At 41.4% G+C, this 27,064-nt stretch overlaps 1 protein-coding gene across 3 annotated transcripts in view; it reads right to left on the reverse strand.

The window, feature by feature from the left end:
- Positions 1 to 12,553: 12,553 nt before the first annotated feature.
- LOC146374956 (semaphorin-4G-like) overlaps positions 12,554 to 27,064 on the reverse strand; it is a 28,322-nt gene continuing 13,811 nt past the window's right edge. For 2 of the 3 annotated variants that reach the window (XR_014801925.1, XR_014801926.1), the window contains exons 4-16: positions 25,118 to 25,180; positions 24,887 to 24,985; positions 24,585 to 24,678; positions 24,388 to 24,501; positions 22,939 to 23,093; positions 21,827 to 22,002; positions 21,100 to 21,244; positions 20,095 to 20,317; positions 18,745 to 18,860; positions 18,478 to 18,632; positions 18,088 to 18,146; positions 15,336 to 17,603; positions 12,554 to 13,463 (exon numbers count right to left, since the gene is read on the reverse strand). Coding sequence is in view for 1 of the 3 variants with exons in the window: in XM_084948216.1 (XP_084804342.1) it covers positions 16,606 to 17,603; positions 18,088 to 18,146; positions 18,478 to 18,632; positions 18,745 to 18,860; positions 20,095 to 20,317; positions 21,100 to 21,244; positions 21,827 to 22,002; positions 22,939 to 23,093; positions 24,388 to 24,501; positions 24,585 to 24,678; positions 24,887 to 24,985; positions 25,118 to 25,180 (2,397 nt within the window). In the remaining 2 variants the exon portion in view is untranslated. Of the gene's footprint in view, positions 17,604 to 18,087; positions 18,147 to 18,477; positions 18,633 to 18,744; positions 18,861 to 20,094; positions 20,318 to 21,099; positions 21,245 to 21,826; positions 22,003 to 22,938; positions 23,094 to 24,387; positions 24,502 to 24,584; positions 24,679 to 24,886; positions 24,986 to 25,117; positions 25,181 to 27,064 lie in introns of all 3 variants that reach the window. The other variant, XM_084948216.1, reaches the window with a different exon arrangement.

The following is a 27,064-nucleotide window of genomic DNA, read 5'->3' on the forward strand; positions in this document are numbered from 1 at the left end:
TCTTCGGGCAACCCACATCCTTCCCACCTCTGCCTCACTTTAGTCATCCACACCCCCAAGCCTCCATCTTTATCTTTCTCTTTATCTTCACTATCACCAGTATCTAGATTCCAATCTAGATTTACTGGAGTCTATTTTCCAAAAGGCTTTTTAATTAAACAATATATTTCAAATCCTATTCAGTTCTTCCAAATGATATCTCCTTTTTGAGCTCTTTCCCTGTTAAATCTGCACAAATTTAGTAAAATCTTTAGACTGAATTGACTTGGTTCTGCTTTCAAATCTGAATTAATCTTTTGGTTTGCGATTTTGCACAGCTTTTGATCAATAGAGTTCTATACAAGAGCTGAGATTGCTAATTCATGATTATCTGTGAATTTAATGTAAAAATGAATGATGGCAAATTATATCCCCACTGGGTTCTTGACTGACAGCAGAGTATAGACATAGGCAGAGTCATATCTCTGGGGGAAGCAGCTTTGATTCGAGTGACTGCTCTGTATCCTGTAGATATTGCAGTCAATACTGACCTCTTTGGCATGTCTCCATGTCTTGTGAAGCACATTCCATTCAGTCTGCTGAGCTGCTCGTCTTTGTGCTTCTGCTTTGAAAAAAGTGCAAAGTTTGATGGAGAAAGTCACAACTCTCTCAAATAATACAATTAAACAACCTCTCTAAACATTTGTTGCAATTGCGACTGATACACTTGTCATTAAGTGTGTTCAAAAGGCAATAAGCAAATAGAGGATGACCCATCCGAATAACGAGAAACTTGAGCAATCGTGTAAAGTACTCCACCTGCAGTGCACTTATCTTGCAGGTCCAATATTTTTTTTAGAAAAAAAGACCTTAAATTAAAATATAGCAGAAATTTTAAATACTCTTTAAGATATATCATAATATTACACTACCTCATTCTGAGGACAGACGTATGAAGTCATGCACCCTGAACATTTGTGAAAACCTTGTCAGGCTAAATCTACTCCTGGGGGATGTTTTGTTGTGCTGTTGAAGCTAAATGCTTCAGAATTAAAAGCTGTAAAATGTATGGGTTTAAACCAGCTCAAGGGTCAAAAATCTGTGGCACCAACAGCTATCGTTTTCTTGGAAGAAGGCGATTAGCAGGCGTGGCTCATATTCCCCCAGGGATCAATTTACCTCTGTCTCCTCTGAAATAATGTTGTTATTTTGACAAAAACGTCAAGGCAATGTGGTGTGCTCTACTGGTGAGTTTTGCCCACTTTCTCTGACCGGATGAATGACTAAGAGAGGCAGCTGATTGACTGACTACCATAACAGCGACCTGTGGATAATTGCTCAATGGACTCTTACACAATTTTCAGTCCACCTCAGCAGTCTCATGGGTGCTTTTTGTGCTGCACTTATGCCACTTTTGTAGTTAATGTGAGAGCTCATCATGTCATCTAGTTTTTAATTGTATTTTTTTAAAACCAGGGCGTTCCCCTAGAACCCCCCTTCTCGATGGACTTGGGCTCCTGAATCAGGAAGTTGACTTTCATTACTCACATCCATTATTCTCTCCGTGTGAGTGAATTACAAGCTAGAAAACAGTAACACATTGCTGCGACGAGTTTTAAGGTTTAAGCGAGGTGAGGAGAGACATAGAGATAGCTTTTATGGAAGGAGGTAAGAGGTACATGGGTGAAGTAGGGAAGAAAAACAAGAGAATGGAGGGATGGCACAGGAGGAGAGGAAAAAGGGTACACTGCACTAATGTGGGGAGACAGGGCCAGTCAAGGGAGCATCTGTTTTTAGAGTCTATAAACCCTCCATCCACCCTCCCCTTTTCTAAACCCCCTCTGCTTTTTTTAAAGCAACATCTCTTTCCCAGAGCCTGTACTTTCTTTTTTTCCTCTCTGTTTGTGTCCACACCACACTGAGCTCTAAACAGCCCTCTTTTCACCATCAGAAAGCAAAGACCAGGAGCTTCTCTCGTGGGAGTTGGATAACGGCGAGTGGAGACAGCGAGTCTGCCTTTGTATTTTGATATTTTAGGGTCAGTCCGGGCAATTCTATTCAATAACAGAAGGCTATAAAAATATTGAATTGTTATTAGAGTCAAGGCCTGAGAAATAATTCAAAGCATGTACACATATATGTGTGTGAACCGTTATTACATAAGTGTTTGCAAAGGAAAGAGTGGGGTGGGTTTGGATGCCGAAACAAAGACTGGAAAGAATTGAGGGGAGGTTTTATAGTCATCTGTCCTCATTCATTTTTCATTTTCATCCAATAGAAAGGAAATCTGGAAATAATTAAAGGCCGATCAGCCTCAATCACTGAATGTCATTCAATAAATCCAAGGATTATTTAATAGCTCTTGGAATCCAGCCACTTGCTCTTTGCTTTTCTCAAAAAAAATAAATAAAGAAATCTCCCTACATGTGGAGTTGCATGTTTCCTCTAATTCCATCAGAAAAGAAGAATTTGTTGAAAGCATGCTTGTCATGCTCCTCCCATGTCCTCTGCTGAACCCTGCAACTATTTTCCTCTGGTGAAGCCTCCAAATGGCTTCTCTGGATGACTACATCATTTCATCTTCATATCCTGCTTCGTATTTCACCCAAGGAGCACAAGAGAAGGACTGGGAAAGTACAAAAGAACATACTCGTGTTTTTACTGGAGCCTCAGGGTCAGCCATGGGCTCATAACAGACCTTAATCAGAGAGCAAGGAAAGAAGAGAATTCATAAAGGAAAAACAAAAAAAGGTTTCTATGGTGCTGTAAAACCCAGAAATGCACTAATATTAACCTTGTGGATGCTCTGACCTTCACTTTCAGAAAAACAGCAAACAGTAAAACATAGTAAGCACAAGTCTTGATTCAGAACTACTTGAACTACTGGCACCTTCAGTTTCTCTGCTGTTGTGCACATTTCTCCAAATTCTTCTTCTTTTTTTTATGAGAGCAGCTTAATGTGAGACCTCCCCACAGATCTCGGTGATTAAAGTTGATGGCTTTTCGCTCCCTCATAAAAATCGATGGATCTCTAGTGAAGCACAGGGCTTGTTCCCATTAGCCAGTTGACTAACTGCATCGTCGGTTATTGAGCCAGGTATTGAGATGGTGATGAGACGGCTGCAACTGCTGCAATGCAGATCTCACAGGAACATGCAGTCACTGTAGCCTAAAGCGAAGGTAACAAGTGGATTCACCAATACTGGCTCTCAACCACACACACACACACAAAGTCATTAATTGTTCCCCGCTGACTGGGCACCTGGTACTGTTGTTTCTGATAATCAATCACCAGAGCAGTAACTCCTACCCAGATTTATTCATCATTTTAAGCTGCAGTTTTGTGTGGCTTTTGTCTGTGCGCTGCTGTGCTGCATGTGTGTATTTCTTTGTATGTGTGTGTGTGTGTGTGTGTGTGTGTGTGTGTGTGTGTGTGTGCGTGCATGTGCGTGTGTCTAACTGGGTCAAACCCTTCCATTGCCTTTCAGACAGTCCACTGGGACATTAATGCAGGATTGAAGCACGATCCTCTAACTCAATTAAACATCTCTGTCTTATAGGACACACAAACACACACACCTAAACTAACGCTACCATCGCTCCAACTTATCCTGTCACATGCAGATGACTTGGAATAATTTCTTGAAAATACTCATAATCATAACTGAGTTTTCATGGTAAATTCTTTTTATGTACGGTGATTTATGCATGAATTTATGCATTTCCCAAATTAGAGGCAAGTCCAAACACTTGACTGTGTCCTTATAACATAAGTTCTATAGGTAATTGTGTGTGTGCAGGTGAGTGCACAGAGTCAGTGAGGGTTTTAAAACTGATATCTCTGCATCATCCTTCCTCTACTGTTTCTATTCTGGCGTCTGTGTGTGATGGTAAGGGATGCAAGACATGTGTTTTTGTCTAATTTTCTATGTAATTAAAATGTTTAAATGTTTATTTTTGACTCGTTAAAATCATCTCAAATCCATTTCAACTTATTTGTTCGTAATGTGGTACTTGACTGTATCACATTTCATTATTTTTTCGGTTTCTCAGTTTTAACAGCACCTGAATTTTACCAGCAAATGTTTAATGTTATATTTTAAATACACAATTCACAGAGCTGCACTGACTGTATCACAAATACATTTTCATTTTAAAAATCTATCAGTTAAAAACTCAACTTCAAACAGCAGAATTCAAAGTGTATTTCTGATCTATTAACAAACAGGATGACGCTGTAACACCCCTTCCTGCCACCAGATGTCCTCAGACTTCTATTAGGCGCCTCCCTGCCACACTCACCTGGTTCCAATTTCCCACTAACTTCCATGTACACAGTTATGTTTTCAGACCTCACTCCTTTGTTAGATAGTATTTGGATCCTATGTGCATTTTTGGATGCCTTTTACAACAGACCCTTTTAAAGTCTTTTCTGCATACTCGGTTCAGTCTGCAGTGGGTCTTACGTCACAGGAAGCAATGGTTTCTGTGTTTTTGACCCTGCCAGCCTGCCGACAAGACTGGTCTGCCACCTTTCTTGTTGAGTTACACCAGCAGTTAGTTGTACTCTGCTCCTCGTGCACTCTGTCCTTCCTTTCTTAAAGCACCGCGAGGATATGAATCTCATGTCATTATGCATTTGGAGTTAATATATGTTTTTCTGTATTTTTGAAAATATTTCACTCCCACACAGACTGTTTAACCAACATGCAGGTTTAAGTGTGGTAGGTGTATTCAAACACTGTGACAAGGGTTTATCAAGACTGTGCAATAGGAATTAAAAGGGTAAGTAGCAGCCAGGTGCTCATAATAGAAATCATTTGATTAATTAAACATCAAGAAAATGTGAGCACCTCTTAAAAAGCTGAAGTTTTGGCAATTTGCCCATCTGGAGCATTCAGGTGTGAGTTGACACAACGCTACTATTGTTCCAGGAGTGAACGTTGCACCCCGAGATCAGACCGTGCAACACTCAGAATCTTTAGAGGTCTCAGTCAGCATGTTAAACGTTAAAGTTTATGACAGTACAATTAAAAAAACAAGACTAAACAAGTGAGGCGGCACGGTGGTTAGCACTGTTGCCGCACAGCGAGAAGGTCCTGAGTTCAATTCCACCATCAGGCCGGGGTCTTTCTGTGTGGCGTTTGCGTGGGCTCACTCCGGGTACTCCGGCTTCCTCCCACCATCCAAAGACATGTCATTCACAGCTGATGGAGTCAAACCTGGCCATCTCTAAGCTTTGGCTTTTTTACCAAGATTTTCTCTTAGCAGCTTCATGTAAAGCTCTTAGGAAGAAATGTATAGTTTTGACTTTTTAGCACTCCTCCTAGTGGCAAAATGTGATCTTTGTGAATACAAGGGAATCTAAATGGGGTAAGGTGAGAGAGTGGCTTCAGTTTTGATTCAGGGTAAATAAGACTGAAACAGAAATTTGCTGAGTGGACAAAATGTCCTGTTAGAAACTTAAATAATGAAACAAAATTATTATTGTAGAAATGCATTGTGAAAAATATTTATCGGTTAAATGGTGCAATACATTTGTTCATTCTCAAGTTAGCATAAAAAAAAATTTAGGCTGCTGCAAAGAATAAAAGTAAACGAATGAATATTTGTGATTTAATGTGACTATCAGACTACCCACTGACTATTAGGTCAGTGTGCTTGCTACCCGCCATCAGCGTTATAAAGAGAGACAGTGACTGTCAGGGGCAAAGATTGCTCCAGTGAAATAATTTGACAGTGTTTAGACAGCGCTGGCAACACGTGTCTTCCAATAAATGGCCGCACAATATGATGGAAAGAGGGAGGAAATGGTGTAAGTCAGCAGAAATGAGACCCACACGCACGCGCGTGAGCACGCAGACACACACTGCGTCTGATTTCTCCATCCACCCTAAACGAGAATGACACTGAAATACAGACAAGTGTTCTCGTCGCTGAAGCCTGAAATTGCCTTTTCCCTCCTGCTGTTGATTGTGTTTCACACTCAGTGAAACAAGAGCCAGGACCCCGACACAACTTCGGTGTCAATGTGTGTCTGTATCTAGTCTTACTCATTAGGGCTGCACTCACACCAGCGTGAAAGAGATTTTATATTCAGGCAGTAAGACTGTTTTTATGAATGGAGGGCGCCCACTGTTCAACAAGAGAGCGATCTGGTTAGTTAACCAGCCACCAGTCCAACTTGCCTCCTCTTAGCATGGTGTGGCTGTGCAACACTGCACATTCATTTGTCTACAACACTGCTTCCTTCTAAACAGCCTCTCCTTTTTTTTTCTTAGTTTAGTTCACTAATTTTACTTAGTGGAGAAAACACAGAAAGTACATTTACTTACGTGGTGTCATTTTTAGCTCCTTTTGTATTTTTTCTGATTCACTATGTTTCAAAGGAAAACTGTAGTTTTAGCTGTAGTTCATTACAAATTCAAATTCATTGTTTGTTTGTTCTTTGTTTTTTTACAATATATTGTATAGTCATGCACAGAAAAAGTTGGGACACTTTTATTTAAGCTTTAAAAAAAACAGAATACAATGATTTGCAAATCTCATATTTTAATTTACAATAGAACAAAAAAAGTCAACACGGAGGCAACAAAAGGCTGGAAAAGTAAGTGGTGCTAAAAAGAAACAGCTGGAAAAACATTTTGCAACTAGTTCGGTTAATTTTCCACAGGTCAGTAACATGATTGGGTATAAAAAGAGCATCTTGTGTTTTCTGTGTTCTGTTGTCAACAAAGTATGATTTTAATTGATCAAATCATTGCATTCTGTTTTTATTTATATTTTACACAGCGTCCTAACTTTTTTGTATTACCTCATTGAGATGGTTATATAATAAACAAAGAGTCTGAACCATTACATTTTAATGTCATAAAATGTTCAATGTCATACCCTAGTCGTCACTTGTGGCCACACAAAAGCCCACATACATATCGTTTAAACTTTAGCTGCTGCCTTGCATAAGTAAAGAAAATTGCTTGTCTGCAGTAAAAATGTCTAATTCCTAATGTGAAACGAACAGCAAACGTTTCAGGAGACAAAACTAGGACAGTAACACATTGTGTTGATTCTTTACCGCTTCTGGGGAAGGTTAATTGTGTTTTTGCACAGGAAGGTTGGAGGGCATGGTCACCTTCAAAGCTGACAGGAGTTCTGCTTCACCTTGGTTCAGTGACACATTCATGAGTTTGGACGCTTGCACACATGAAGGATTGATGGCAGGTCAAGGTCAGTCTGTTATTCATTATGCCAGCCCTGTTTCATTCTGTCCAGCGGAGTTGCGTTGGTACGATGACAGACTGGCACAATTAGAGGAAATCGCCTCAGACATAACTGCCACACTTCAGCAATAAAGTCGGGTTAAAACAAAGACTTTTACAACTTTCACTACATGCTGAACTAAACAAATAGAAAGAGGTGATACCTACAGTAGCATAAGTCTTTACAAACCAGTAAAATGAAAGGCGTCACCGATTGTTACATTTTCTTTAGAGATTTACAAGTACGAGGTGTGTCTTCTGCAAACAGAAACTACAATTAAACTTGTAAAGGTAGACAATATCAGAGTTTGTGCTGGCAGAGGTGTATGCAGGCTGTCAACGACCTCTAGTGGTAAACAGCGCTCGGTGCATTTGACATAAGACAGAGGAGAAAAACACTAGATGGCGCCACATGAGTGAGAATGAAACACCACATGGCGTGAGCCCAGCCCACAGTCCAAAGGCTGACATGGTTCATAGCTCTAAGCCACACACACACACACACACTGAAATCTCACTGATTACTGACCCAAGCATCATGACTACACATCCATAAAATGTATCTGCAGTTTAAAACACGTGTTCACTCCTGCTGGTTGCGCTTTACATATCAAATCAAAGACAGATAGCCTTAACTACATGTGCCGAGCTGGTTTACACTCTGTCAACAATTCCAAGCGTCAACAGAGTCCAAAAGTCCAAAGGTCAAAGATTAGACATTTAGTTTCCGTTTGTCCAGGACATATCAGCTGCCTGTGTGTATGAATCCCCTCTTACATGAGCACAATCACACATAAACACCTGAGAGGAAGTCTCTGTGTTTGTTTGAATCTGAAACTGTTATAATGAAAACAAGATAAACAGCATCACGTGTCAGCCTACGCTTGCTCATATTACTCACTGAGTTTCAGGTGAAACTTGAGCGAGCTGCAATCAAAACATCTCTCTGCAGTGGAAATGTAGCTTAAGAAGACATTTCAACACGTGTGTGGGTGTGTGTGTGTGTGTCAGAAGTCATTGTGATGTGTCACTAGGACACCTGGGCGTGTCTTAGTCCTCTCTCTGGTAGCAGCTGCAACTCAAATTTCAGTCTCCTGTTACTTCCTTCATTCCCACTGCATGAACAGAGAACCCTAGGGGATCTTTTGATAAATTTGTTGTTAGAAAAAAGGAAAAAAAGCTGCCTTTGCATTGATTTTGTTTGTCAAGAAAAATCAGAAAATTGGCTGCTTTTTAACCAGAACAAGCACCGGCAGTGGTTTATTCAGCATACCTCCCATTACAACATAACCAATAGGCTTTAAAGGCCAGTTGGATAATTCAACCAATCATTTAATCTCCTATCATGATCTCAAGGGGTATTCAGAGCAAAATAACCTCTCTGACTTTTGACAGGCACATGTCTTTCTGTTTCTGTCATGTGGAGGAAGCAGATAAAGAGCTGATTGATATGGCAGTGTTACGTGTGTGACAGCAGAGACGCGTGGCTTTTCTGGCGTCAAACCGGTCCGGGAGGAGGCAAGGGATCTGCTTGTTGGCCTGAACAAGCACAGTATCTGTTTGTTTTGGGGAAGAAAAGTGCAGTGTGTCACGCTTTTCCTTTTGTCAGTCTAATACACAGGCTTTCTATAATGGTGACATCCAAACAGCCTCTTCAGAGTGGAAACATTTTTATGAGGCTGGATATTTAGAGCATTATTTGCTATACAGTGGCTGGACAAAGAAACAACAGCATGCTCTGAGCGGCATCACAATGAAGAGACTTAACGTTTGGTTCGCTTTTCTTTAGCCATTTAATCTTGACTACTGTGAAGGAGTCAAAGATGACTCTGCGACAGTCTCAGCAGCATAGTCTGTACTGTGTTTTAGTGTGTGTGTGTGTGTGTGTGTGTGCGTGTGTGAGGCTAGATTCTCTAAATTTATCCTGACCGTCAAAACTCTCATATCTCTGTCTGTGTGACTGACATTTTCAATATCACAGTCTGAGGCTTCAAATGGACAGTCGAGCAGGTATGAGGAGGATTGATGGGGAACCTTTAGACGAAAAACTTTAAAGTCACCTCAACCAAAGCTACTTTTAGCTTCTCCTATAGTCACAAGAGGTCACCATAGTGGGTAGCTCTGCATATTTTGCAGATTTTCACACTGGATGCCCTTTCTGGCACAGCTTCAAACGCATTTGTGTCTCCTCCTGGGATCAAACCAGGGATTTTCTGATTGTTAGGGGAACGTGTCAGCCACTATAATCATTATATTGTACTGTCATTACAAAACAGTGAGTAATAATCAGCAGACAGTCATGTAAAGCTATTTGTCCTTTCCTCACTTGGCTCGGTGACACACTTCTTCGAGAAACACAAAGCAGGGCTGCTCGTGTCTAAAGCGACGAATAAACAGGAGAAAGGCGAGCAGAGATAGCAGAGCCACCGGAAACAAAAGAGAAGAACAAGAGGAGAGGGAATCATCAACCACACCTAGACAATTCATGCACCTCTCTACACATTCTGCTCTGAAGGTTACCTTGATATACTGAAAGATTGATGTCTGCAAGCTAAAATCTATTTTTTATCCTCATGTGTCACTGAAATCCCTTTCATCTGTCTCTGCTTGGATGATATTTATCAAATATGTACAGCTTTGATTCACCAGAAAGGAGAAAGATCTGTGGAAATCATTTTCCCCTGAGAAGCAAATCGAGTCTATGAATAGAATCGTTGTTTTAATCTCAGATTAAGTCACCTGTCAGGTTATTTCTAGGGGAGTAAGTGCTTTACACAGAGCACAAACAGATGAGTGAGTATGAACAACAACACAGTTCAAATCTAACCAACAAGGGCCATGTCAGTCATAGTCTGTATGTCTACAGTGCTGTTTGTTTTAATTATGTTGCTTATAAAGCGATTTCAGTGTTTCTGTCAGGTGTATAAAGAGAGGGAATGCAAAAGTCAGAGGGCAATAGAGGACTATACACATGCATACAGGACTGAGTGGATTAAGTCTGACCAAAGGATCTCCCCAAAATGTAACCTTACCAGGCAGTCAGACTTCACAGGCTTAAATAATTTTCATCATTCAAACATGGAAGAAGATCCATCCATCGTCTTCCAATTATCCTTATCAGATTCTCCGGGGAGGGGGGCGCTGGAGTTTATCCCAGCTTTCATAGGGTATGATCCAAAACAAGCAATTGAGAGTAAACTATAAACAGAGTTCAAGTCATCTTTCAAGGTTTCTCTCGTGACATCATACATACGTTCCTTGCAATTTGTTCGTCATATTGGATGTGATAAACACCCGTTTGCTAGAGAAAAACTTGTTTTTTGTATATTTTCATGTTTCTCTGAAAATGCACAGATGATAATGACATTAAGGACATTTTTTTAAAAAATGCAGGTTTAAGGCACTTCTGTGTTGGCTTGATAACCAACTTTTCTAGCTAGTACCAACATTAGCTGATTAACGTTGGCCCTGAGAGGCCAAACGGACTGCAACTTTAGAAAACACTAGCAATAAGAAAAACGCTGCAAAAGCACACAAAACACAACGGAAATAGGGGGAAAAAACAAAACAGAATAGGAAAAACGACAACGGAAATAGGAAAAACTAAAACAGAAATAGGAAAAAACTGATTTCCAAAAGCACAAGGGAAGTGTTTCTAGGGAGACAATAACCAGGCGGACCAGTTGCAGGAACCAAAATGTGCTAAGAATTGCGCTGGGAGACACTTAAAAGAAGGGGAGGATCTATCGGTTTTGTGAGGAAAGAAAAGATGAGAGGTAAATGTGCTAGCCTAACTATTAGCCTAAAAATCCGTCACCAGTAGCATATGAATCATGATAAAACACGCCTACCATCTTGTAGGTTCCTGCAACTGGTCCGTCGGGTTATTGTCTCCCCAGAAACACTTCCCTTGTGTTTTTTTTCCTATTTCTGTTTTCGTTTTTCCTGTTTCCGTTGTGTTTTGTGTGCTTTTGCAGCGTTTTTCTTATTGCTGGTGTTTTCTTAAGTTGCAGTCCGTTTGGCCTCTCAGGGCCACCGTAGATAAGCCTCTCCTTCGGATATATTCATTCATTCATACATACATACATACGTTTTTTCAAAAGACAAGAATGGTGGCTTCTAAATTGCCAAACATTGGAACATGCTGCTAACTGGACTAACTGAGCATTTTCTGTCATTATAACCATTATAATTTGTCCTACTCTTTTCCAGTAAAGGTAACTTTTAGTTTACATGGCATGACATCAGCCAAAACACTAATGTTTAGGCTTCAAAGTGTGTAGTCTAGAAAAGTAATGGCTTGCGCCCATCACACTGTCTATCAAAGCAGTCTTCTCTAGATGCTAGTAGAGAAGATAAAACCGAGAAAGGTATGATGAAATTACCACATTTTTTCCTGCTCCTTTTGGTGCAGGCCTTTATCCTAAATGTCTCCATGTGGGAGTCTTGATAATGTGTAAATTCCATCAAACACAAAAAGCTGCACTAAGCCTGCACTTCTGTCGTTTAACATAAAACCGCTTTGTGATATCCACATTTCAGAGCGGGCCCTTTGAAATTAACCTGTAAATTTTACACTACTCATTCCAATGTGCCACTTGAGAGAACAGGCTCCTCCTGTTGACACTGATTATCCACGATAGCATTACGCAAGTAACACACTAACCATGACAGTTTGTTAATCACACATCAAGCTGTACACACTGCAGGTACCTGGCACTCTTACAAATCCTCCATGGGTGTGTTTGTGTGAGCGTACGACACGGCTGTCCTATTTATGGGCGTCTTGTTTTGCTGTTGGTAATGTGTTACAATAAATGTATTATGTGAAAACTGGGTGTTGTCCTCTCAATCCCAGAAATGAAGGAAAAGGTCTTATGGATGATGGAGAAATCTGTTTGGGAGGGGAGGAGGGTAGTTCTGCACTGTGGCATTTTAGATTGAGTAAATTCAAAAGGTGCATCATGAATGTAAGGCCTGCAGCTCGTCAATACAAGCTCCAACATTGGACATTGTCTTTTAATGCCTTTGCAGGACACAGGACGGACATTATGCAGTTGGTTTTGATCAACAGCACTGTCCTGCTGGCTCCGAACCAGTCCTCGGGCATCAACCTCACAGCAAAATTTTCCGTACCAGTCTGCGCTTGCTGCAGGAACTCAGGCCTGCTTCCAGTTACAAAGCAGATGCCTCACTGACAATATTTGCAGGCTTACATAGTTCGCTCTCTCTCTCCTCTTACATATAAAAAAGCTTTGACAAGGATAGGATTTCTTTCATCTACCTTTGTATCTTCAAAATCAAAAATGAAGAAGTCTTTGAAGTAGAAAGTTTTATTCAAATTCATCATGACTGAAATGTGAAGGAACCCACTTCCCTTTTAATTCTTTGTGTTAGCTTAATAAAAGAATTGGATTTGCTGTGTGCACAAGCATGCAAACAGAGAACAAAACAATTACAGTGACAAAAAAAGCTTAACGATCCCTAATTAAGACATTAGGAATATTGTGAGGTTTATATATAATTTGGTGCATTTTCATTTCCCTTAGTAGGTTATAAATACTCACTTCTGTGGTGCTGGTACGGCTTCTGCATGCTTTTTGTTTGTCTACCGTGCTTCTATTTATTACATTTTGTGCAACGCAGGCAAAGTGTGATCCTCCTTTTTGTTAGGCATTTGTTTAACAAGTGGCACTTTGACACAAAACATCGACAGTAAATTCCAAAACATACAATGTACAAAATTACAAAATAAATATGCAGCTTCTTTGAGGGATAAAATAGGCGCACAAAACAACAAACTTGGCACTTTCGATTAATAGTAAAATGAGTTTTCTTTGTCTTTTACTTAAAGAGAAACAGTGTTGAAACAATTCATGCAGCAAGTGAGGGGAAAAAAAGGTTATTACATGAAACGGAGGGAAGGGCACTCTGCGCACACATAAACACACACGCAGCTGCTTTCTGAAGAAGAAATGCTGCTCGGTAAGACACGGGAGCCAACAATTTCCTTTCCAGTTGTTGCTGCTGGGGCAGAGACTCTTATGCTGTAGCCCTTATCCAGCCTTGCTTCAGTCTCCACTGTCCACTAACGACAGAAAATTTGATTTCAGTGCTCATTAAAGAATATCTTTGCAGCCAGTTTTGCCATCTGACACTGGTTGAGAGATGGTATCCTCGGGAATGAAATTAAGTGGGCTTCAAACTGACCTGTGCTCATCACACCTACAAACGAGAGAGAAGGCAAAAAATATTCAGCGTTTCCACTGCAGCGAATAAAACTGCAAATCACATCAAACCCCTGTAGTTGTGTTCACCTTGTGTTGTGCTTTGAATCGAGGTCAAATGGTTTTAATGAAGGCTTTTAATGTGTGAAGTGTTCAAGCTACATTCTTCTCCTTTTGTCTTTGATCACTGACGCTGACTGGAAAGCCGAGCTCAAGCCACAGCTACGCTGGCGTCCTGACATCACAGCCGTGTTAGGTTCAATCACACGTACGACTTTACATGTTCGTCACTCGTGTTTATCATGATGTTGTTTACACTCGAGTTATTTTTGCTTTTCTACTCTTGACGTACAGCAATTAAATGGAAAACCACACCCCATGCCCGGGGGTATGAGAAAAATAATTAGAAACCTGAGAGCGTTACATAATGTAAATGTCCGGGGAGACTTCTCACTCAGTTTCTCCATCCTCGTCATAAGTAGACTGTTTAATTAATACTGCGCTCAGGCATGGGAGCTGAAGATGCAGCAAGAGAAGATGGATTAGGAAAATAAAAAGGACTAAGAGTGAGACTGAGCAACATAACGGCCAAATCAGTCTAAACATTAATCATTGATGTAAGAGAAATTTGTTTTAATTTCCTGCATGGCTGGATTATTCCCATAAATGAATTATTCTGTCAGAGTGTAATTTGTTCGAGATAAGACAATGCAGCTGTGAATGAGTTTACAGCATGTTTTCAATAGGAAATCTGTGAGCTTACATTCCTCCACAAATTATTAATAACCAAGCTGATCTAATTGATACGCTGTTAGAGCATACAGGTGGGTAGAAACTGTGTGTCCACTACTGTGCAAAAGTCCTGAGCCAAACCTCATTTCTTTAAACTTTGAAACGGGTGCAGCGGTTTATTGAAACATTCAAGAATCCATGAAAATGAAGTATATAGGGCAAAAACAGAGTTTGCACAATTAATGAGCTTGAAGGTCAATATTTGGTGTTACCACCATGATTCTCAGACAAGCCTGAACTATCTTAGCCAAACTTTCCTGTAATTTTCTTAAGTTGTCTTCAAGAATAGTTTTCCAGGTCTTTGGAAAAAAATTCAAACCTTTTTGTTGGATTTTGGATCAAAATCTGATGGCACTTTTCTACCTTCAGAACTTGCCAACACCAGGGTTGAAATGCAACCCCAAGCCATGACATAGCCTCCACCCCACGGTGTTTTACAGATGGCTGTAGACACTGCCTCTGTTCTGACCTCCTCTATACATATTGACAATGATCTGAACCAAAGATTTTAAATCTGTTGGTACTGATTTCCAGTCCAGATCTTGCATAATTTGGTATACCTCAGCCTCACTGTGCCCCTTCCTGGCACACACTGCACGCCAAGGCAAGATACACCAAGCTTTTGGCTAATAGCTCTTTGGGAATTACCTTGCTGGTGTAAAACTACTATTTACACCTGTCAGCTGTGTGTTTTGGCATTTTTCATAGATTCAAGTAAAGAAATGGAGACAAATGTGTTTTTACTAAGTTATCTGTTATGTGTAGACAATAGTGACCTATAACTGATAAAGAGACACCAAATTCAAGGGAAGAACCAAACATAAAAGCATTCCTTTGAAAATGTATAAGGACTGGACTGAAAGAGTGAAAAAAGCAGCCAATGCCCAAAGAAAATCTTTGAAGACCTTCAGAACTATTCCTCAAAAACCACTTATAAGCAATTACAACAAAGTCTGGCTCCTTGAAAACAAAATATAAAGAATGAGGGGTGTTTATCTCTCTGATCCATAGCCTTAAGTACCTGTTTGGCTAACAGCCTGTGTAGAAGATGTATCAGTGCAATATAAAGACTATTAACCTTGGAACGCTCTTGGCGAACTCCCGCAGTCTGTCATTCTGTGTGACGGTCTCATGCAGGGTGTCACTCAGCGGTGGATTCAGGCTCAGTCAGTGTTTTTCTCCTGACCCACTGTGTCAGAGAAGGTCCAGCAGACACAGCTGAGGTCTGCACAGTTGCAACTCATCACACTGACAAGGGGGGGAAAGAAACAAAACTTCCTCTGGCTGGCTGGTTGCAGAGTTAATAACAATGACTTTAAAATTACTGGCATTTAAAATGCACTAAAATAATTATAATACTGTCACATATTATCTTGGGATGTCCATCAGTACTTGGTGAAATAATCACTATTTAATACATTTTCATCTAAGGGTTTAATAAGTTTAATCCCTCATGAATTTTGCATGTAATGTGGACTCTAATGGCTACTTGTAGGAATTAGTAGATATTAATTAAACTGGAGTATTAAAGGCTAACACACTGCTTCATGTTTTAACCATTTATGATGCATTAACAGCATCACCTGGATTATCAACAAATGAACACAAATTAATTTTTCTGCAATTTAAACAATACATATAAATGATTAATATGATAATTATCTACTAAAAGTGGTGCATTACGTGTTTAGTAATTATATAAATCAGTAAATAAAGAAATACTTAGTCAAGCAGGGTTAATATTAAATAATGATTAGTTCACCAATTGATGGCTGGTGTAAATGTTATGTGCCATCCGGTCCTATATTACTGTAAAATATTTCGTGTTGGTTATTGCAATTAGTTAAAAGCAAAAACATTGCGCACCACATTCCCTCCCCTCTCTCCCTTCATGTTTTTAAAAATGCATAGGCCATCTGTGCACAAACGAACTCTGGCTAGCTGCCCTCCGGTCTGAATCGACTCTTCACATGTATTCATATTCCAGTGTGGCTCAATTTGACTTGTTGGAGCCTGTGCATCCTGCTTTGTGCTCTGTGGATCAGAGGGCTCAGACATGACACTCAGATCAGACTGGGGACTGACTGCACTTGTTCTTATGGGCAGTTTTGAGGTGAGGTAGATTGCTCTTTTTTGTTGTTTCATGCTCGGCCCCTTCACTGGAATTTATCTTCTCATTTGTCACGCATTGGGAAATTGGGGAATTCAGTTTGACAAGCAGTTCAAAAATAGGAATGTCTCATTTCTGACCCTTTCACTGCTTTAGACCACAACAATAATGAGTCACGTGACAGGCACCAGCTAAGAACACTTAGCAGTATGCCCACTATAGGGGAAGCTACATCTGTCTACACAGAGCTCTCATCCGGCCTGGGCAGCAGCTGAGTGTGTTTCCTCTTCTCTAAGATCTTGTTGAGCTCCTCAGCAAAGGAATAACCAGGTGGTGACATATTTTCAGAGTCGCTCTGTCTCAGGAGCACATAGCTGTTCCCATGTATCCTCCTCAGGACACTAGGCAGTGTTGCCGACAGCCCGTTGGAAAAGTCACACCCCGACGAGGTAAGCTGAGGTGTGGGAGGGAGAGGCGGTGCTGGGGGAGGAGGTTCATTACTGGGTGAAGTGTGACCCTCGCCAGGGACAATCTGTAGTAAGCCTCCGTCCTGGATGTTGCCGTTATGCATATTTGAACCTCCGTTACAAATGCCGTTGCCATTACAGTGACTCGAGATGGTCTTCAGCTCCATGGTGGTGGAGTTTCTGTGCTGTTTCCTGTTCCTGTGGTGCTTCTTACCACTCTGGTGGGCCGCAGCCGCAGCCCGTATTGAGTACTTTCCTCTTTGGCCTACTCGCAAACAGAAGCCCACATAGATAAGAACCACTGTGAGAACCACGCACAGGCCTCCGAGGATAGTGATAAGGGAGAGGTAGATGGCCTTCATGTTCCTGGGGGAAAGCAGATCTGAGTGTGGGAGAAGAGGGCTCAGCAGTGGTGGCTTGCCCCGCTCTGTCTGGGGATGCTCACTGGGGCCTCTGACGGTGGTAAAGCCATGAGTTGGATCAACAGGCGGTGGAGGGTGCAGGTCCAACCGGATGGTGACATTGTAGGTAACTATTGCAACCTTTACACTGTTTTCAACGCCGTAGCAGGTGTACAAGCCGCTTTGGTCCTGCCGGGCATTGATGATCAGCAGGCCATCTGTGCCGGTTCTAAAACCAGAGTTGAGGTCGTACCCCTGCACCTGTCTGCCGTCCAGCATCCAGAGGGGCGTCGCCAGATTGGAGCTGAGCTCGCACTGCAGCAGCACGTCATCACCGACCCGCACTGAGCGGTTCCGGTGAACAACATCTGAAAAACACAAGCAAGCCCACATGTGCTGAAACACAGATTTCACAAGAAAACCCACAAATCAGCCACAGACACGTTTTATATATATGTCCATCCAAAGTTATTGAGGCATGAACTCCAATCCAAATCTTTAAATTCCTGCCCTCACATTACCTTGCACAGAGCGAGGGGGGTAGAAGAAGCTACACTTTATCAGATTGAAATTGAGGAGTGAGAGAAGGACTTCGCCTGCCTTGAATATCAAACAGATTTCTCTCCAGAGATGGCAAAAATGTGATTAAAGAAGGGAGGAGAGGATTTTGCCAACACAGTGCGCATAATCAACTTTCAAAGAGGCCTTCATGCCATCTGATGACAACTATGCATCTTTCGAGTCCTTCCTAGCGTTCTCTATTTTTAATCTCCCTTTCAAGCATTAAGTTTTTTTTCTTTTTCTTTTTTTTTGGAACAGCAGCACTGAGGAGCAGATGAGATTTCTGCGTACCGCCTTGCGTGTTCTCACATCCCTTGGTGCCATGCTGGATATCCTGGATTAATGTGGATCTGTGAAGAGAGATAAATCATAACAATAGGTACATCAGTACAAGGAATAAACAGGCACCTTAACATAAGAATGTCAGCTATTTATTGCTTCAATATCTGCTTTCTAGAGAGGAAGCGTATCTTTCCTGAATAATCAGGACACCTAAAGTACACAGGCTATGTTTACAATCACAACCATCTGCTGTCTGCCAGCACTGAATTACACAACAGTGTGAGAGTGTGACAGGGCACGCTGATACTTTAACTTTACTCAAAGCAAACGTACAAAAGGGCACTTTAATCACCTGATCTAACCACACACACACACACACACACAACCTTTCAAACTGACCTGTCTGCTTGCATCATGACGTCCACGCACTCTGTTCCGTTCCAGGCACAGTGCGGGTCCCTGGCAAAGATGCAATCATAGCAGGAAGTGTATCTACCACAGCTAGAGAGTGGCAGCTGAACCACGCCTGATGGAGAGCCCACGTACACACTCCACTGAGGGAGAAACAAGAGTCATATATTGTATAGGACACGTAGGACACAGATGATTTTGTTTAAAGCAGAAATTGGATCTAATAAATGTGGCTGTCTGTGCATCGGTCACTACCTGTTTGTCAGATATCAGTAGATTGTTAACAGGCTGTGGCTCTTCAAACAGCTGAAGCTCCTCAATAATGTGCAGCTGACCTTTGATGTCTACGGCTTTGTGTAACCAGCCTTCATCTGGGTGACACAAAGGGGAATCATTAGAAATAAAGCACTATACATAACACAAAACCCACTGTAATACAAGCTGAATGAAATGTGCATGCCTATCAGACACTGGGTTATAGGTTGAATTCCTACCTCTTATTTATCCATTGATTAATATGTATTTCACCATTTGGTATTGCAAACACTGAAGATAGTTCTTTCCTTTTACATACATTAATAAGTGCTAGAATACAGGTAAATAAAATCATTTTGGACAAAAATATTGGGTCACACAGGCTCTTAATCTTTGAATTCAAGTGTTTTGAGTCCCATTGCTGCAGGTATTGAAAATTAAGCAGCAAGCCACGCAGTCTGCCTTTACAATCAGTGTGTGAAATGCATTTACCCCTAGATATTTCATGATCAGCTATAAGCAGTTATTACAAAGTGGAATAATTTAGAAACCAAAGCAACTCAGCCAAGAAATGGAAGACCATGTAAAGCTACAGAGCTGGTTCGCTGAGTGTGGCCATGCACAGCTGGTGACAGTTGTCAGTGCTCTGCTGAATCAAGAGCATCAGCATTCAAAACATCCTCTGGCATTAGCATCAGCATAAAAATTATGTGCTGTAACACAGTTTTTAATGTCTAAAAGGCTAAAAAAAATATATGAACAGATAAAATAAATTTGCTGTAGTGTGCTAGCATTGTGCTAGGGAGAGGCAGGAGAAGGAGGACTTTTGACCACGTCAGAATGTTTCGCAAACTGAAACAATGTAGTTACATGCAAGTAGAATTGCAACATCAAGTTGGCAGTGGACCAGGATGACACAAGACTGTGTTCAAGAATCACTGCTCAACCTTAAAGCCGCTGAGTACAGATTTAAGTGCTTTTTTTTTCATTCCACTCAAATGTTGCTTATATTTCCCATATGAGCTGCTTGCTCAGTGCTTGAAAAACCACTGACAGGATGACGTGTTATTTTTGCTTGTTTCTTGTGAAACAAATGAAAAGCTGGTTGAACAAGAACTACAGGAAGTCTAAAATGATATGTAGGTGGACTGGTTCCAGTGACAGCAAGGGTCTTGAACCTCCCTGTAAGCCACAAGGACCTCATCACCTCTGGAACAAGGCAAGCTTTGTGTTTTCAGTTTTTACACCAAGCTAAACTTAAGTTATCACACATTTAGAAACAACAACAATTCAGAAAAAATAATTATTAACTGGCTGCAAAGTTAATACCTGATCTGAATTTATACACACCTGTGCCCATGTACAATACATGGTAAGTTTTTCCATCTAATCCCTGGGCCGTGTGCACACCCATGTGTGTGTAGTCTGTGGTCCTCCTAAACAAAAGGGGGCGTCGGTCCTTAGGCTCGACCTGCTTGGACATCAGAGGATGCCTCCTGACAAAATTCAGAACATCATCAGGCAGGGAAGTGGAGAAGTTCATGTTCCTGGCCCTCAGAGCATCAGTTATACACTGCAGGAAAATAAGACAAAGAGCACAACAAGAGAAGAGATGATGAGCAAGTAGGAAGGCATGATGTGGGCTGTAGGGAACAGCGGTATTTTTGACTGATTTGTAATAGAGGCCAACACTGGAAGGCAGAGAGGGTGTCAGAGAGCTTAGAGATGGTTTAGTGGGAAAATCGGGATCAAGACGAAAATGTGAGAATGTGAAACACTGTGTCTGGGGAAAATTTGACTTTTTTACTTCGACTACAATGAGCCTGCATGGGTTCAGCAGCTGGCTTGTGCTGACATGCGGGTGAATCAGCTTCCTCTGTACCTGACTAAGGGAATGACTTTCCTCCTCTCTTTGTTCCTTTCAAATCATTTCAGCCAACTCCTCTAAGAGGCTTTCACGCTCCCAAGTTAAAACGCTTGACCGTTTCTCCTTTCCATTTAATAGCAAAGTTAAAATTAAGTCCCACAAAGTGTTGAAGTGACACTGCAGTGGATGATGTCTGCTCCTGCTAACGATGACACGGCCCTGGCTGCTGCACTAAGCCATTGTCACCCAAGCTGCGAGCTTCAGTTAATCGCCATGGAAATGGTTTTCAGTGACATAAGCTGGTTGTGTTTTGAGCTTCATCCTTGAGGCCGCCACTCATTTTCTCAATTATTTTCCCTTCATCTATTCCTGTCCTCTCTTTATGAATCTTCGCTTTGCATCGGTTTCATCTGCTCTCTGTTAGGGAGACGTTATTTGTGTGCTGTATAGTATGTTTAAGGGATTCATTGGCCAGTGTGTGCATTTACCGTTCCAGGTCGTGGGTCGGGGATCTTTCCAGTGTATTCCTTCCACTTAGAACCAGAGTCCTGGTTCTCCATGTAAGGTCCTTGAAAGGCTTCTTGGACTTCAGACAGAGCGAACCGACACACTGCAGATGCCTTCACGTTTTTCCTAAAGACATCAACTCACACAATGAGAAAGACCAGAGCGCGAGCCGCGAACAATAACAGCAGTAAACCCAGGGTTTCCATAGTGACAGCAGTAGAAGTACAGTAGATCAGTGAGTCACCTCGATGAAATGATAGAAAAAGATAAATGGGATGAAAGCGTGGGGCAGGGAGGGAGGGGGAGACGAACGCTGAAAGAGATGGTATGAAGCTGATTAAAAGTTATATCTGTCTGGGACGAATAAAAGAGAAGGAGGAGAGAAGTAAGTGGTTTTAGAGAAGTGTAGTCGGACCTGAGGTAAGAGAAAGGAGAGCCGGTGAGGAGCAGTATCCCAACCATGTGCAGTATTACAAATAGTTGAGTACAACTCTTTCCTTAAACTGCTGTTAAACTTCTGCAATCAGCTTCTTTTCACATCGCCTGGATAAAGAAATTCCTTCTGTCTTTCATCCTGTCCCTTCACGTCGTCTTTGATTGTCTCAGCGCATCGATTGCTGCCTTTCATCTCCATCTCACTCATTTGCATTTGCATCCTCAAAGACCCTGTCCATCAGCGATCTTGGCAACATACAAATTCGCACTCACCACTCAGGGCCAAAGATGCCGTAGAAAAGCATGTCCTGCGGCGTTTGGCCAGGCAGAGCGAACACGCTGCGCAGCATGTTGAAGTGGAAATCATACTCGGGAAGAGAACAAGTCAACCGAGTCTTGAGGAAGGACGTCCACCGTTTCTGGAGAGTTAAATGGCCTCCGCGGTCTTCCTGTAGGATGACAGGTAAGGAGGAAGGAGAAAAACAAGAGGGTGGAGGAGGGAAAATGGGGGAGGGGGGGGGGGGGGGGGGGTTGTTGATGTGAGATAAAAGAAAAATAGACTGAACACCACTCAAGGTGGCACACGAAAGGATATGAAGCTCCTGATGAGCACAACAGATGGTAAGGGAAAGCAATAACGATATATTCAATAAGGTTGTAGCTTAGGTAAATTACAGGTAAGACTGTAATTTACAGATTTGTGTGTATGCGTGTGTGTTTATCCGCAGCGGGTTGAAAGCACTCACAGTGGAGTGAGCTTCTAATTGGATGTGACAGCCACACATACACAGAGACATCTCAACACCCATTCACTATATAAAAAGCTTCACTCGAGGCTGCGGGTCTTTTGGAAAATCCAAAAAATGGCACCATTTGGCTTTTTGATTTCAACCTTAAAATGTATTCAGCCTGGGGCAAATTGCTAGTGTCACACATGTAGCCACAAGGCGCTGCTATTAGGATGAATACTTTGCCCTGCTTTCAATGAGAGAACTTGCAAGCTGACTCAATTTTAAGGCGCCAAAGGAGAAAACAAGGTTAGAACAGTACAGCTGGCTCATGTCATTCTTGATACTTTACCAGGCAGCAGGAAATCTAAAACGTTATCAATACAGGCAGCAGACGATGCTAAATAGTCTATGTCTTACCTGTAGCCATCCACCCGTCTCACTCCGAGTTACACTGCCTCGGTAACCAATTCATCAGCTACACAGTCTGCTCTTCTAATTACACTGGGGCCTTGTTCCAAATGTATTCTTTATCCAGCCCCTCATCTATTACAGCCCTCTTCTATCACAAGCTAAACCTTCACTCAAGTTAGCCTGACGCAATCTTTCACTCCCACATGAAAAATATCTCACGCATCTCTTTCAATCTGCACTCACCTTACAAACCCGAGCAACTCGTGCCACCCGGCTGTGGCTGTAGGTTGGTGTCTGTTGCTGGCTTATTTCAGTGAAGAAGAAATAGATCTTGTCGTCATCGCCAGTACTGCTGCCCACACTCTCCCTCACGAGAACCGAACCCACAAAGTCTGCCTCTGCAACGGGGGAAAAGGGAGATGCACTTATTGTAAATGTGACAAAAGTCTTTTGAACATTACACAACATTGAACACAACTCTGTTCTCAACTCCACCACGACGCCATGTTGTAGGCTCTGCTACTCTAGTCTCTTGGTGATTACTTCTTCTGGAGGCCACCCTAAACAACCTATTGCTATGGATCCCTTGGCTTCGGCTCCCCACTTCCCCTGTGTGTCCAACCAGGTAATAACTACCCATTGATTCCCATTGATTATTGAAAGGAATAAGCACCATAAGACACTGCCTTACATCTGCCCTGATCAATAAGACACTAAGTAACAGCTCCTGTCCTGGTCTCTGACCTGCATCTGGGATTATCTTGGTCCTGGCAGTTTTCACCTATGAACTCCAAACAATGTCAGAATAATCAAGTCAGGATATTGAACCAACATTGTTCTCATAGATATGCAGCACACAACAAGGAGACTGTATGAACTCTGTTATCACTACTGAAAACTAGTTAGGTAGGGCATGCAGGGGGCGGGACACACAACACCCAAACAACATACCTGCCCTACCTTCTCACATGGGCACAAATCACAGCAAGTGAACAGCACATGGACTTTCTACTAGGAAGCTGGCAGGTTAAAATACCTTAATGTCAGATTAATTGAGTGTGGCATTTGTATTGAAGCAGGCAGCTCTGTGCAAGGAAATATCTAGAAAAGTTCCAGGCTGCAGTGCATGTGTGAGATCAGCTTAAAACCTTAAAGTCTTGCTAATTACTCTGTTCGGCTAATGTAGTGTCAAGTTAAATGCTAACAGGCACACAATGCCAACTAGTACTTATATAGTGCTTTTCTACTTTAACTATCATACATGCATAATCTGATAGACAAATCAGGGATAAACTGGAGTAAACGGTATCTTGTCCAAGACCACTGCAATGTTGAGCATCTGTCACAAAGTATTTTAATAAGAATTTTAATAAATTATCATAATGATTAATCCTGACAGGGACATGAAGGCTAACTTCATGATGATTGCTGAGATATTTGAGCCCGAACCAAAGTGTTTGATTTACAAACTTGGACTACAAACCTCAATCAGTAGCAGTCGTAACGTTAACCATTACATAACCAATCCACTGAAGCTGAAGGAGTATGTGAGTCACCAAGGATATTCCAGCAGAGAAGGTCATGTGGAGGTTTAACATGACGTTAGCTGGCTGTTTGCTCAGACCCCTGTCCACTTGCACCATCCTGCCACCCAAACGCGCTAAAGGAGCTTTTATCCTGCAATGAACTCACCATTCAGCCAGCGTGTGGGAGCATCTTCTGTCTTCAGCGTGGGAGACGGAGAGTTTCGGCGGATATCTGGAAAGCTCCTAAACTCATACTGGGAAGCTGTGTATATCTGCTGGTCTGGAAGAAAAAAAAGATTTTACCAGCTTATACAGCTGTTTATTGGAACTCAAGAAGAGACTGGTTTATTTTAACTGCCTTACCTATAATGAGGGCAGTGTAACCTGTTGTGGGGCCGTAGGGGCATTTGTCTCTGCCTTCTTCAGGCTGAGATGAAATCACAAATCTCTCCACGTCCTGTACAGGAGCAAAGATTTGAATATGGAAACTCCATGCACAAAGGTATCTTTTAATCACAGAAAACTTACAGACAAAACACTGGAAAATAACAGAAAGCACACGCTTTCTTTTTTAGTAAAGGTCACGGCTATAAAGCAAAAAATGCAATTTCTAAATATGCTGTATTTTCATTGCTGTAAAAAAAAAAAAGCATATATGTACATACTATGTATGCACAGAGGGGTCTGTAGGCATTAGTACCACACATGTAGAGATGAGTTGAGTTGAACCTCTGGAGAAGGCGGATGTGATTAAAACACTCGGTCTGAAAAAAGAAGATGGAAAAAAAACATATTGCAAAGAGCGAGCTAATGTCAACACATAAAATAGACCCATATCCAAAAAAACAAAACAATAAAGGGCTGAGGGTGGAAGAACGAGTGCTGTAAATGCCTACCTTATTGTCTTTTCCCTTGAGCCGGCACTGATGTTTTTGCTCCGGGGAGGCCTCCCAGTCAATCTATAACACCAGATAACATACAGTAAGACAGAGATCCCCAAAAACGGATGGCTTTATATCACAAACCTACATAAACCCCTTTGGACTGTGCCACAGACGTGACAGCAGATAAACTCTGATAACGTTACTTTTGCTTTGTCAGTGCATGCATTAAGAAATGCATTATCATCATCTGAATTTGTTGTGTACTTAGACAGCTGCGAGTTTGTTTGTTTTTTAACAATGAAAGTAAATTCTTACAGCAAGACAGAGGAGTGGCACGCACATGACTGCAGCCACTCCTTACAGCACAAACTTTTGCTGTATAACTTTTGCTAGGATAATTAGCAAACCAGTTTAATGCCAGGTTGTCACAAGCTAGAAAACAAAGTAGCATGGCAGCTAAAACATCAAAGAACTCCAAAGCACACTTTTACTTGAATAAAATTTCAAGTGCCTTTTTTCTCATAACATGGTTGTGTTTAACTTGAAGAAAAAAAAATTTAAACAACATACAAGCCCTCATCGAGGAGTCTTTTTCACTGGTGTTCCACCAGTAGGAACTTTCCACTTGTGGTTTCGCACCAATGGCAAAATTCCATCTGAGGTGATAGTGGAATATTTCACCAGGGCCGCATAAAGGCCACAACATTCATCAATTTTATACATCAAAAACAACACACAATAGCATAGATCACAGACAATATAACTGCAACTCAAACAAGGTTTACAAAACAGCAGTAAAGGTGAGTCATTTAAGCCAGGGTATTTAGTACCCTGTACACTGTCAAATATGGATTTCCTTGTTCAGCTAATTACACTATACCTCTGAAGTTAACAATAAATTTTAGGGATTGGCTCATTTTTTACAGCAGACGCCCTTCCCAACGCAACCTTCCCATTTATCCAGGTTTGATACCTGCAGTGAGAGCACGCTATTTTATGACTCCCACACACAAGGCTTGGTTTGTGTTTCTTCCTAGCTGCAAAGAGGGAACCCTTTACATGTTAACAAGCATGCTAACTCTTACACTGTCAAAATAAATGAACCTTCCAAAGACATTTGTGTTGCTATAATTTTATATAATTATATAAGAAATGAATAAATAAACTGAAGAGGACATGCTGAAAGTCAGCTGAAACATTATGTTTTGCACTGGTGTAGGGGTTAGCACATTCGCCTCAGAAGCAAAATTCCCACCTTTCACAACTGGGAGGAAACACAAAGACAGGTTTATGCAGGGTGTCACAACCCCTGCTAGATAAATATGGTCCAAATAGGAGTTGAAAATTACACGGAAAAGGTTTCATGTTGAGTCTGTTTACTCAACAAGAATTTATGTGTTTTGTGAAGGTATAACACGCGGCGCTGAAGCTTGAATTTTACTGTTGACCTCACAGGAGTATTAGTAACAAGTAGCTGAAGAGGACGAGTCAAGTTTCCTGAACACTTTCAAAGTAAAGTCAACACCAGTGCAGAAAAATCTATTAAATCATGTTGCCTTGATATTTTGACTTTTTTCAATTTTTTTCCATAGCGTACCAGTCAGTCACCTCTTTGTGTGGAAAGAGCAATTCCAAAGAAATTGTAATGTAATGAGTTACTATTAAGGAAGTCCAAGTAGTGTCTAGCCACGGGCAATTACTACTGCCTGTGCATATTCGCGCTCTGCTAACCAACCCTGCAAATGTCCAACAGTGATGAATGAGGTTTTACATTTAATGAAATGATTAACAGTAAACTCCTTTTTAGATGTGCAAAAGACATATGGAGCAGGGTTTTCAGTTCTTACTGAAGACAGTCAACACTAATTACATTATTCTAGAGCACACAGTGCTGAAAGTTGACACAAACTGAAGGCAATATTTAAGAGTGCTGATTTTAACTCTAGTGGTCCTGGTGGG

This window comes from Perissodus microlepis, chromosome 13 (genome assembly GCF_051167445.1).
Source record: "Perissodus microlepis isolate ML-2025 ecotype Zambia chromosome 13, ASM5116744v1, whole genome shotgun sequence".
Lineage (NCBI taxonomy): Eukaryota > Metazoa > Chordata > Actinopteri > Cichliformes > Cichlidae > Perissodus > Perissodus microlepis.